At 39.5% G+C, this 13,297-nt stretch overlaps 1 protein-coding gene across 1 annotated transcript in view; it reads right to left on the bottom strand.

The window, feature by feature from the left end:
- The window catches only part of VWA8 (von Willebrand factor A domain containing 8), a 299,559-nt gene that overhangs the window by 163,380 nt on the left and 122,882 nt on the right, over nt 1-13,297 (bottom strand). Inside the window, exon 20 of the mRNA XM_033104113.1 lies at nt 9,749-9,820. Coding sequence (XP_032960004.1) covers nt 9,749-9,820 — 72 coding nt within the window. The remainder of the gene's footprint in view (nt 1-9,748; nt 9,821-13,297) is intronic.

Genomic DNA, 13,297 nt, shown 5'->3' with positions numbered 1-13,297 from the left:
GGAAGGTGGTCCATTCCCTGACATGTGAAAGAGGGGAGGAGGAGAGAATTTGCTGGGTGGAGAGGGAATTCTACTTTACACAAAAAAAGGAGTTTAATTTTGGACATGTTTGCTTTGAAGGGCCTGCTTCCCATATGCGCTTCCTCCTCTCCCCTTCTCTTCTCAAAGGCAGCCCCTGTATCTTGCTCAGATGCTAGAAAGGGTCCTGCTTGGTCTCCGCCTCCGACACACAACAGGCCAGCCCACAATTTGTTAAGTTATTTTCCTAAAACAGGGATCTCATCAGGTCATTTCCGACTTCATTTTTAAAGCTCTGATCGTTCCTTCAAGGAAATGGTAAAGCATAACCTAGGAAGGAATTTCTGTAAATATCCTGAGCAAAATGAAACAGTTATAGCAACCAGCTTGTTCCAATCACAGTTTTCACCTAGAACAGAAAATCCTCAGGATTACTTTAATAACTGAATAAATACAAAAATAGTATCTTATTTTTCCATTATAAAAGCTATCCATACTCATTTTTCTCACTGGGAAATTTAGAAAACAAAGCACTACCCAATGTGCAACTGCTAAAACAAATCTGCTATCGTTTTTATTTTGTTGCTGTGCATATCTATACCTACTAGTCATCATTCAGAATATACAATTTGTATCCTTTAATAAAAAGGAGCATGAAATAGTTTTTAATATCATTACTGACTCTTAGCGAAGATCATATTTAGAGAGTGAAAATTTAAACGGGAGAAGGAACCTGTGGAATGAGAGTTCCTAAAAGCTACAAACTGCCTCAAGAGAAAGGCACTTGTCATTACTGTCCCTTTGTGTCCCTCAGGACACTGTCCTGGGAAGAAGGACCGTCACAGAGTTCGGGTCCTATAGCCCTTTGGCTACAGGGTCAGGAGAAAAGGGAGCACGGTAAGAGACAGGAATCGCACCGAGGGCAGGAAGTACACGTGCTTCCAGTTTCTGTGAGAGAAAAGATCAGGGGCCATGTCTTGAAGAACATAGAACGATCTGGGACTCTTATAACTTCCCCAGACTTACTATTTTAGTTGCCCTGTTTCCTCAAAGAGATTAGCAGCAAAAGAGGAAAAGGGCTTCCGGGCCTATCTTCCTGGACAAGAAGAAAACACAGAACTTGGACAACTCTATCCCTATCCTGTGGAGGAGGAGAAGGAGCCAGGAGTGGAGCAGGAGGAAAAGGCTGACAAGGTATGGAAAGCAGGCAAAGAGAGAATGAGGCTGGGAGTGGCATTCGGGCGAAGGGTAATTGTTCTGGGACTTGAAAGTTCAAAGATCCCCCACCGAAGCAGATCAACTTGCAAGCTTGCTGTGTCGGCCATTGCAAGTGGCACTCAGACGTGGTCCTAACCAGCCAGCTGTCTCCAGAACCCTTGGCTTCCAGCTCTTTGATCGCACTATTTGTTAGGATGGAACAGCCCATCCTTCCCCGTCTACCTGTCACCTTCCACTCACCTCTCCGCGTTCAGAGGAAATGTCCCTGCTCTTCTGAGGCTCTCCCCTGTCTTCCCTCCATAAAATCTGAGACCCAGAACTACTCTCTCCTTTGGGTTCCGAAACCACAGGTGCTGACACCACTCAGCACCCTGTATTCTGGTGATGTGCCAGGTGCCTTGGCAAGAAGACACACTCCTGGAGGCCAGAACCGTCCCCATTCATGTTCCTATCACTGGAGACTCAAGTAGAACCTACAGGGAATAACTATTGAAAACTGAGAAGAGGGACGGAAAAGAAAGGGAAGTCATGCGATTTTCTTTTGCTAAAGGAGGTAGAAACCTCTTCCGGGTACCTTGTGCCCTCTCTTTACCAAGGAGGAAACCAACATTTATGGGGCCCTCTGCTGTCTGCATACACACGCTCTCAGTGCTTACTGGAATCCTCATGCCCGTTGTGTGGGTGGGAGGTAATGTACCTACTTTGGAGAGAAATAAACTTCAGTTCTAAGCAGTAACCAACCCTGTACACAATGGATTTTGAAGGCAAATCCATTCTGACTCAACATATTGGGCTGTTTTCTGTTTCACCACATTGCAAAACAGAATGTCAGGTGGTAGCCTCACTGAACTGATTTGTATGAGAGTTTATGTGCTGATGTCATGAAGTCAGAGATCAGTCACCCCAGGGTTATAAAACAGCCTGAAACGTGAGTCCAGGAACTCCCTGCACGGTATCTAAGTTTCAGGAGGGAAACAGAGAGAAAGCCAAGTGGGATTTTTTCTTCTGCAGTAATATTTTAAATGGACTCTCCAAGTGTCTTCGCTTTGGGCATTCCTTCTAGTTCCCTCTAGTTCTTTCTTTCTTTTTTTTTTTAAGGAGGGTGCAGCTCGCAGTGGCCCATGTGGGAATCGAACAGGCAACCTTGGTGCTACTAATAGCACCATGCTCCCACCAACAGATCTAACCGGCCAACCCCCTGCCCCCAATTCTTTAATAACTTACATGGAGTTAGAGCAGTTTGCATAATATTTAGAGATGTTTTCACATTTTTTCTTTTTAGAAAAGCTACTACATGAATGTCATTAACAAATCCAACTGCAGTCAAAAATAACAAAATAAAGAAACTAATATTACACTAAAATCATGAGAAAGAAATTGCAGCTGCTTTTCTTTAGCCTTAACATTTCCATCAAATATCAAACCTTCCAACTCTTTGCTTAACATTAGCCTGAAAATATACTTACTATACTACTGCTTAGGAGAGTTAGATTATGATTCCTGCTTCACCTCTGCCAGGTGGAGTTTCTACCACCATCTGAGCTTAGATTTGCTCATTTAAATTCAGAGGGTCCAGATAAGCTGATGTCTAAACATTCTCTGATTCTAATATTTTTTAATCCTATAACAAAAGAAGGGACTGCTGTTATACGATCACTGAAATTTCTTATTTCCCCAATTCTCTCAGTCAACATGCATCACTTATGTAATCAGAAAAAAATCATTAAAACTGAATAGTAAAGAATCTGAAACATGTGCACAAATGGGTCCTCTGTACCAGAGCCAACAAACAGTACCCAGAAGTCAGATGAGAAGACATACATTTTGTTTGCACTGCTGGTTTGCATGGCTCTAAAACACACTTACTCATAAAGCTTCCTGTCAAAGTTACAAGCTCCTTTTTCAAACAGGAATGATAAAACCCACATCACAGCAACCTCCCTTTGGAATACTGTGTTGTGATAAATGGCAAAGATACACTTTGGAGTAGTCTGGTCGTTAGGTACGACCAAAGAAGCCGTGACAAATATTGTGGGGAAAAGAAATCGATGCATCTGCAAAAACAAAATACAAACTCAAAATAAATGCAAGAAAAATATTCACTAAGAAACACTGGATGGACCAACTGACTGGCAGAGAGGATGCGGCAGAACAGCAAAGAATTTCCAGACTGTAATTCTGTCAAATTCACTGAGCAAGGGGTTTGAGAAGGGACACAAAGCCATATAAATAAAGATGAGGGTCATTGGACTGGATGCAACCAAGTACTTCCTGGCTTAGGGACTCCCCAGCTGCCAGCGTTTCTAGAAGCATCCACGCTTAGTTATCAAATTCCCTGCTGCCACTACCTGCTGGCAACACAAGGAAGAACATTTCTGAACAAACCGTTCAGTCTCCCCACAGATGTCAGACAACTGTGCTGGCGAAGCAACATGGGGTATTTCTGACGCTGCCACATAGCAATCTGCCAGCTCTCAGTTCAAATTGCTAATTAGCAAAATTCACATTCTTCTATTTTGGCAATAAAATATCCACCGTATTTCAATATTAAACAATTCAACAAACATTTACAAAGCCTCTACGGGCAGAAAACTAAGTTCCTGGTCATACTAAGCCTAAACTTAATAGATGGAATGAGATAGGAAGAATTATATAGAATTATATAGTAACAGTTGTATAACATCCTGCTTGGTTGGCACACAGGATATGTTTACTGATTTTCCTAACGTATGAAAGATTTCAAAATCAAAGGCTATGAAAATTAGAAAATCAAGCAGTTATTTCTGGCCTGGAAAAAATTAATACAGCTTAATTTCACTGTGTAAATTAATCAAGAACTTAAATTGGCTTAATGAAATTTACTCTAAAACTATTTCCTCATTGGAAGTTCATAAATATTGGTATAATTCTGAATAAAATGTTTATATTTATGAAAATGGATCAATAGCTCTTGGCATAAAGAGAACAGGAGAGAATACCTTCTCTCTTGCAAAGGAACTTGGGAGACACACTAATTAAACGCAAGATTCAAGCTTTGTTTGGATGCTGATTGGAGAAATCAACTGTAAAATGACATACCAGAGATGATCAAGGAAAACGGAAAACAGGCTGGGTATCAGAGTATAGTGCGGGATGATTATTAATTTGTAACTTTTAATAATGGAATTGTGGTTCTATAAGAGATAATACTGAGATATTTATAACAAAAATGCATTATGTAAAAGATGTATGAAAAGGTGACATATTTAAAAAATATTTGGGGAATAGATATAACAAGATGGACAAAATGCTGATAATTGTTGAAACTAAGTAAGTGATGGGTACAAGGGAGTTTATTATACACTTTTTTTGTAGAACACCTTAAAATTTTGTATAATAGAAAAATTGTAAGTGCCCTGTACTCTGTATGTAAAGCATCGATCCTGGCCTATTATAAGAACTCAATGTGATATTATTGCTATTGTTGCTGTTATTATTACTAGTATAAGAATTAGGTAAGATGGTGAGAAAAAGCATGAGATTTGGGGTCTACATCCTAACTCTGCTATTAACTAGCTCTGTGACCTTGAGCGAGTATTTTAACCTTTTAGAGCTTAAGGCTGCTCATTTGTAAAATGGGAAAAATAAAAAATATTTACCTCAAAAGTAAATGTAGAACTAAATGAGATGACAAAAAAATGTACATTGGAAACTGTAAAATATACAAATATTAACCATTTGTAATCCTTGCTCATAAGAAACTGATAATTCAAGTTATAGATGAAATTAAAAAAAAAAAAAAAAAACGACCTATGACAACTTTAAAATAAACCTGAATAGAAATGTGATAAAATACTGTAAACATTCAGAGGAAAACAAGATTATTTCCATTTGGGGAGACTAAGAAAGGCTTCAGAGAGGAAAAAACATCTATGCACTTGAAAACCTGCAGGATAGTCGAGGATGAGGGAAGCGGCACCGAGTGAAGCCAACACTGGAGACTGGCTGGGGGGGCCAAAGGGACCGGGATCGCAGGAACGGCGAGAAGCTGATTCGGAACAACTCGAATTACGGAAGCACTTTGGAGCCAATCGTAGGTCATGTGGAGTAAGTATCTCCCTATGTAAGATTTTATCTGATAGGCAAGGGGGAGCCATTTTCAACTACTAGCAGGAAAATAAAATGAAGAGATGCTTTCTAAGATTTCTATCATTGCTGATAGATCAGAAATTACCGTGGAATCGAAAGGAGTACCTAAAAAAACAGTACCGTAAAAACATGAAACAGGACAGTCAGGCATAGAGAAGGCATCCTACATGAAAACCAGCCAGAGCTAAGTGGTTATTTGATAAGGAAGGCATGATATATGACGGTAAGGGCAAAAAATATGCACTATGGAATACAAGAAGAGCTTATGCATAAAAATTTCACTGACTACTATAATTTGGTAAAAGGATATAAGGCTGACTTAAAAAAAGTTGACAAATATGGCAAAATAGACAAACACATTCATGTAGAAATGAATGTGAATTATTAATTAGGCCTCATTAAATATAAATTAATTTTGACTTCCTTTGACATTCTAACAGCAGAAACCAGGAAAAATCATTATATGTAGATGATTAAATATTCATTTCTAAAAACAAAATACCGCACATTTAAAAAATAATTATTACGTAAGGGGTACCTGAGCATTTTACACCACCACACTGCTAAAATATTTTTCCTTCAGATATCTGAAAAAATGCAACTGCCTTTCAAAACTCAAGTATTCCTACACATGAACAAGTTTATTCTTAGGGAGTTTTTAAACAACAGCAACAACAACAAAAAATGCTGCTGTAGGCTGATTTTATAACCCAAAATATTCTGCATATAGAATAAATATAGCTCTACAAAATAAAATATGATATGGGAATGGGAAGGAAGGAAGCTTATTCTTGAGTAGAATTGGGACAGAAAAAGCACCACTGACTCAAAAATAAATAGGTATTTCTCTTTTTTCCCTCTCTCAGTAAAGTTGAAATAAATAGAAAATTATGCTGTGATTTAAAAAAAAGCCAGTATAAAACTACTAATTGCATGAAAGGTACATGTAATGTTATGATTCCAGTAAGTAGAAAACACTGCATGCAACAGCATACAAACTTGCTGTACAGTATATAGCATTATATACCACGGGACTGTCAAACGCGTAATTTCCAGGCACCTTATGCCTTTGGCTGACAGGCAGTAATTCTGCTCCACTTACTGGGAATCTGATGTACTGTGCCCTACAATCCCACATAGAAAATCGAAAGGACAAAAAAAAAAATTTATCTTATTTCACCAAAAAAGCCCACTTTATTTTGCCTATGATAAGAGATGTTTATGGAATTGTTTTTAGCTTCCCAATAGAATAATTAAGAAATCTTGTCTCATCTTTAGAGAAAAGAGTATTATAATATGGAAGGAAAAGGTGGGATTGGGCTTAACAAAGATGATAAATCTTGAGATACCTCAAAATCAACACGTATTCTTAGTCTTTTCAAATTTCCTCATTGTAAAAACTGCCACTGGTAACAGGAATCTTTCAAAACCTCTCTAAACTTATAACAACTGTTGGAAAGTTTCGTTCATGGCCTTCAGCCAGTTTCTACTTTGCAAACAGAAGGCTGGGTAGACTGCATCTACGTACAGACAGTTTGTGTTCAGAGCTCTCATTACATTTTATTATATAATTACACTAACCCACTGCTGGCTGCTCTGTCAATATTTAACACCCAAAGCTTCACTTCTAATTGACTTTGCTTCTTCCTGAGTAGTCATCATGTAATGTTTTCGAAGGACAAAGAGAAAGAATGGAGCCAGACCAACTAACTGCTACAAGTGGTTTACTTATTTTCTAAACAAATCATATGATTAAAGCAGGCATTTTCCCAGATGGCTGTCACTTTGCATTTGAATGAAAACACCAGTGACACTACCCTGCGAGTTGGCCGTCAGCAGTCCCTAACCTGTCAGCTGCACGTCACTTGTCTGTCTCTTTATTTTCACAAGATGGAAATAAGGAGGAAGGTGAGAAGGGTCATAAAATATAAAGAGAGGTACTGAAATACCCCTGATAAATACAGCGGAGTATTCTCTCAAAGCTATTGATGTAGGATCTGAGTTACTATCATTGCAGAAGTATCCGCTCTAGGAAAAGGAACGTCCTAGATGATTGGGACTCTGAGGGACGCACAGGGAAAGAGAGCAGCAACTCCACGTCATCCTCAGCAAAGCTCATCCCTGTGGGGTACCTGCTATATTTGCCAGTGATACACAGGGGGCTTCACCCTCCCTCTACGTCGTACCAATGGAAGCAGTCCAGACAGAGTCTAACCATAATTAACCTGGAGGGCATCATGCTAAATGAAACAAGCCAGACAGAGAAAGGCAAATACTGCATGGTATCACGCATATGTGGAATCTAAAAAAAAACCACGTCAAACGGAGTAGAAAAGTGGTTGTTAGGGGCTGGGGCGTGGGGGAAACAGGGAGATGTTGGTAAGAAGGAACAAACTTTCACCTCTAAGGTGAATAGGGTCTGAGGATCTAATGTTTGATGTGGTAACACTGTTTTATATAATTTAAACTTCAATGTTCTCACTAAAAAAGAGGTAAATATGTGAGGTGATGGATGTGTGAATTAGCAATTAATAGATGGGAGGAATCCCATCTGTCACAATATGTGTAATTATTAATGTATACATATATCAAACCATCATACTGTACACTTCAAGTATATTATAATTTTGTCAATTATATCTCAATAAAGCTGGGGGAAAAAAGAGTCTAGAATCTTGCTCGGATCTTAACACCGATGATAGCTCTTGAAAACAAGTTTGAAAGGAACTGAAACTGCCCAAAGTACTCAGAAAGCTCTGTTTAGATTTTAACCAGCCACTTTGGTCCCATTTCCACTCCCAGACCTGGTAAATGTAAGCATGCACCAAGTTAGACCTCATTTATTTAGCTAAATACTAATTAGCACTTAATTATTACTAGCAATTTAATTATTAGTATTTTAGTATTCTGTAAGTAGGAGTTTTTAAAGAGTGAAACAAAGGCTGTAAACAATTTATCACTTTCCTTTTAATTCTTGTTTAGAGAAAAAATGAAACAAGAGAACTTATTAAAGTCCTTTTTAACAGTACAGTGATACACAGATTTAATTTTAACTGAGCACCTACTATGAGCCAGGCTCTGTGTGAAGTGCTTTCTGTGCATTATCTCATGTGATCCTTACATCAGCCCAATAAAGTACGACTTTTATTTCCAGGTTACATATGGGGAAACCGATAAGCATTTTGCACAAAGTCATGTTTATCTGTGAAGTAGGAGCTACTGGACCTCTAGCCTGCTAACTTCCAAGCCTGTGCACTCGACCTATAAACCACTCAACTGGCCCGTTTCTATTGTTTTAAAAAATCAACACTTTAAAATGGTAAGTTTGAGGGACTAAATAAAGAAAGAATATGCATTGTTTCTATAAATTAAACAAAGGAAAAATAAAAGACCCAACTCCTCTGGAAGCTTGTTATCCGTAATTTAAGGCTAATTAAAAAAACCAAAGATGTGCTTCACTGTGAGTCTGACGATTCCACTAAGGAAAATTATCAGGACCCTCTGATGACAAAATGTTCATCCATTCCCTCCCTAAACAAGTGCTGAATATCTTCTATGTAGCAGGTCCTGTGCTGGGAACTGAGGATACAGAGATGAGCGAGAGAACTGTGGTCTCTGCCCTGGAGGGGCAGACAGACAAGCCGGGAAGACGTCATTCTACGCGAGAACACAGTGGCATATGACCAGTGTGGTGACAGGGAGATCAGGACGCAGAGCGGGGGAACCGAACCAGCTAGGGAGGGATGAGGGAAGACGCCCCTGGAGTTAAGGGAGGGGGTGTGGGAAGGGGCCTGGAGGGCTCCACAGAGAAGGGCACAGATCAAGGACCAGAGCAGAGATAAGACGCTGCGGGAAGTTCAGAGCTAGAAGGGAGGGAGCCCAGGCTGGGGACTGAAAAGCAAGCGGAGGCCAGACCCTGCAGGACACTGGAAGCCATACCGGAAGACTGTACCTGAGGGCAGTGGGGAGTCCATGTACGCAAAAAACAAAGACTTGATCAGATTTTAATTTTGCAGGTGTCGATCTGACTGCAGAGTGCAGAGGAGACCAGGTGGGCCTATGAGGGGGTACAGCTATTTTAGGAAACTACTGCTGCAGTCCAGGTGCGAGGTGACGGTGAACGGGGCTAGGGTGACACACGTGGGAAAAAGAATAGATACTTGTGAGATAGAATGGGCAAGACTTGACGGTGATTGAATGGGGGGGATTTTAGCCCTGAGACGATTCTAAAGTTTACAGGTTAGAAGACCTTCATTGTTTAATTAAACTAGTCATTCAGGAAAAAGAATTTCCAAAACTTATTCCAACAAAGAGGAGAAACTTACTGCTTTTGAACCGTTACTGTCAATTATTCATTAGTGCCTGAGTTCCAGCCATAACTCACCTGGTTACCAACCAATAACAGATGTTCCCCAAGAAGAAAGTCTTTGAGCATATCTTCCATCACTACCATGTGCTAGAGAAAAGAGAACGACAGGTTAATTGTGTTTTACATAATCGAGGTGAAATAAGAAAGTTAGCTATAACAGTATCTTCATGGAAAGATGAAAAAACACCTATTATAATAGACAAACAATTTGATGTTTTTAGAAAAACAAAAATTAATGCTGTGGTTATAAGTAAGTTATATAACCAATTAGGTCACTTATCTTGAAAACCTGAAATAGTACACAGGAGCAAAACTAAGCCACTGACCAATATTTCAAATATTTTTTCAGCTGTTGCACAATACACACTTGGCTTATAATTTAATGTAATATTTAAATGAACACTGTTAACATAAATCTACACAGGCTTTCTAGAATAACTGGGGATTTCCATGGAACATTTTACACTGACGTACTCTTAACCACTACCTTCAAAGGATGTAGTGAATTAAAAGTGTATTATTTACCTTCCACATTTTTTTTATTCAAATGACACAATATGATAAAAGAACAAGATTAAAGTTGTTCACAATAGCCACAGAGGAAGTTACACTGCTCTTTCATATCTTGAAAAACAGGACAACTGTAAGTAGGTCATAAAGGCTCGGGAGGGTGGGAGTTAAGGGGAGAACTATATCCCAGAACGATTAATATCCCTATTACTTGCTCTTGGTTTTCTGTATCAAAACAACAACGACCTCATAAATAATGAAGTTGCTGAAGTTCCTTATTTGTGAAAAAGGCAGTGTAGACTTGGTAGTTGAAGCCATGGAATGGATGAGACTCTGATTGTCTCAATCTTAAAATCTGGTTAAGTCTCTCTTTTTTGCTTAAATCGGCTCATTTTGCATCTAATATATGCTACAGGTATTTTTCTAGCTTGTCACTTGCTTTTCTTTTCGCAACTTGGATTGTGGATTTTTAAAAATATATATATCTAGAACATTTTCCTTTTACTTGTCACATTAAGCAATATTTTCTTTCACAGTTTCTTTCTTAGAGAGAAAAATTGAGAAAGTTTCCCCCCCTTCAAGAGCAGAAAAGTATTCCCTAATGTTCATCTTGGAGGCTTTCATTTATTTATTTTTTAATGCTTTCAGATACAGCATGGAGCTAGAATATTTTTTCTTTAGATCAAAGTTTATTGGGCAACAATTGTTAGTAAAGTTACATAGATTTCAGGTGTACAATTCTGTATTACATTATCTATTTCTCACTGGAGCTAGAATTTTAACAAGGCTTGGAGCAGGGAGAGATATCAATTCATTGTCCTTTCTGGAATACTTTTAAGAACAGAAGGAGACATTGTTAATAATTATGCTGGGACAACAAATGTAAACAAGGACTATCCTAAGCAAAGCAAGTTGTCTGGTTACCCCAGTTAAAAGGGAGTCCTAAAACCCTCCTTTAATCTGGGTTCTAGTGATAAAGGGGTCTGGAAGCTCTGCCTTCTAACTAAGATAAAACGTCAGCGCCAAGTTCCAGACAACATTAAGTTCTTCCAGAAATAAATGGGTTAATCTGCATAAAGAAGACGGGTTGGGGGGAGGGAGACTGTCACTGCGTGAGGGATATAAATGATAAATGTCTAACTATTACATTGTTTTGTGCACCTGAAACTAATTTAAAAAAGTTAAAAAAAATAGAACAGTTGGAATGAGCACCTGTATAGCAGGTAAAAACGCAATGTAAATACTGAAAAATAACCCAAACTATGTCTATAGCCTTCTTTACTTTTTCTTATGTGATCCTACTTCATGCCTTCATTACATCTAACTAGATTATTCAAATCAACAATACCTAAGGTCACGACCTACATAATTCTTCTCTTAACCTCCTGACCTACTTAGTACCCCACTTTTTAAAGTCTCCTCCCCCCCCCCCCCCCCCCCCCCGTTGTCTGTCTCTGCAGTCCTTCCTATCTCCCTAACAATTTCTCTCCATAGTCTTCAGGGGTCGATCTCGTAGTAATTCCTTACATTTTCCCCATGTCCCTTCATTTGTTCTCTTTTTACCTTTGTACATGCTTCCCTGGGGGTGGGGGTGGGGTCCCAGTACAGGCAGAGCAGGTGTGTTTACTCGTACAGCGAGGGAGGGCTGTGTGCAGATCTCGGGACCCTCATGTCAGTTCTTGAAGAGCTAATTCTGACCCAATCCCCAAACTCCTCTCTCATCCATTCCTTCCATGGCTTCAGCTACCAACTCTACACTAATCTAGCAAGACTTTTGTCCTCACTCCAGCCCTGTACTTCTGAGGAACAATCGAACTACGTGGTTATTTCCCAGTCTCCTTGAATTCAACATGTCCAAAACGTGACTCGTTACTTTCCTCTCCACTTCATTCTTTATCCTGTATCTTTTATCCTGACTAATAAGACCATTTTCTACCGCCTGAGCAAAGCCCTGTCATCAACATACTGCCCAACCCGCTCCTCCCTTATCATGAGACAATTAAACACTAAAGCTAAGCTATCAGAGCGACCCAAAAGTCCACCCTATCTGTGCTTTCCTTTTTCTCCCCACAGTGTTCATTCAGCTTTTATGATCTCTGGCCTAGATTTTTATAAGCCAGTTTGGTTTCTCTAACTTCAGTCTCTCCTTGAGCCAACATGCCCTCTGCGGTACTGGCATACCTCATGGCACTATATGATGCTTCACTGATGTCGCATTTTTTACAGATTGAAGATAAGACCCTCCACTGGCAAAATGACTGTGACTTGCTTTTGATATATGCACTTTACGGCGGTGGTCTGGAACCAAACCTGAGTACCTCTGAGGTCTGCCTGTACTGACTCACTTTGTTGTGCAAAATCATGTCACTTCTTTCTTCGATTCCTTAAATGACTCCTATTACCTTAGGAACAAAGGTCACTTGTTACCTTACTAATTTAGTCTCAGCTTCACCTCTCACCACTTTCCTCCAACATCGTGTTCCAGTCCTGGGCACAATTTAGAATCATTTCCCCTTGACTCTTCTTTTTGCTTTTCCACCAGACTATGTGCTTCTGGACGGAGAATCTCGGTCTTTCATCTAACACAAAATTCCACTGATTCTACCAACCCCATAAATAGCCCTGTGATATGTCCTTTTCACTCTGTCCCCACTGTTCAGATCCTTCTTTTTTCAGATCCTTCATAACTTCACCTGGACTATTCCAACCGCCTCCTAACTAGTCTCTCTGCCCTGGTTCCGACTCAGACGACATTAGAGTGGATGCAAAGTTATCAAAAGTGGAAATGTGCTTAAAATCTTTCAACAGCTTCCTCGCTTCTTCTGAACAGTATCCAAATTCCTTAATGAGCAAGGTCCAGATGACCTAGACCTTTCCTAACTCATCAGCCTTGTCTCCTGTCACTCTTCCATTTGCAACCTCAGCTCTGTGCCAATGACAATTAATTATATGTAGCTCTCTAAATGAGCTACTCTCTCACATAGCCAAGTCTCTGCAAATGCTGAGTGACTCTCAGTTTCGCCTGTTAACTCATTTTCCGTGATCATTCTAATC

Source organism: Rhinolophus ferrumequinum, chromosome 4 (assembly GCF_004115265.2).
Source record: "Rhinolophus ferrumequinum isolate MPI-CBG mRhiFer1 chromosome 4, mRhiFer1_v1.p, whole genome shotgun sequence".
NCBI classification, from domain to species: Eukaryota; Metazoa; Chordata; class Mammalia; order Chiroptera; family Rhinolophidae; genus Rhinolophus; species Rhinolophus ferrumequinum.
This window is presented reverse-complemented; position numbering and strand designations above follow the sequence as displayed.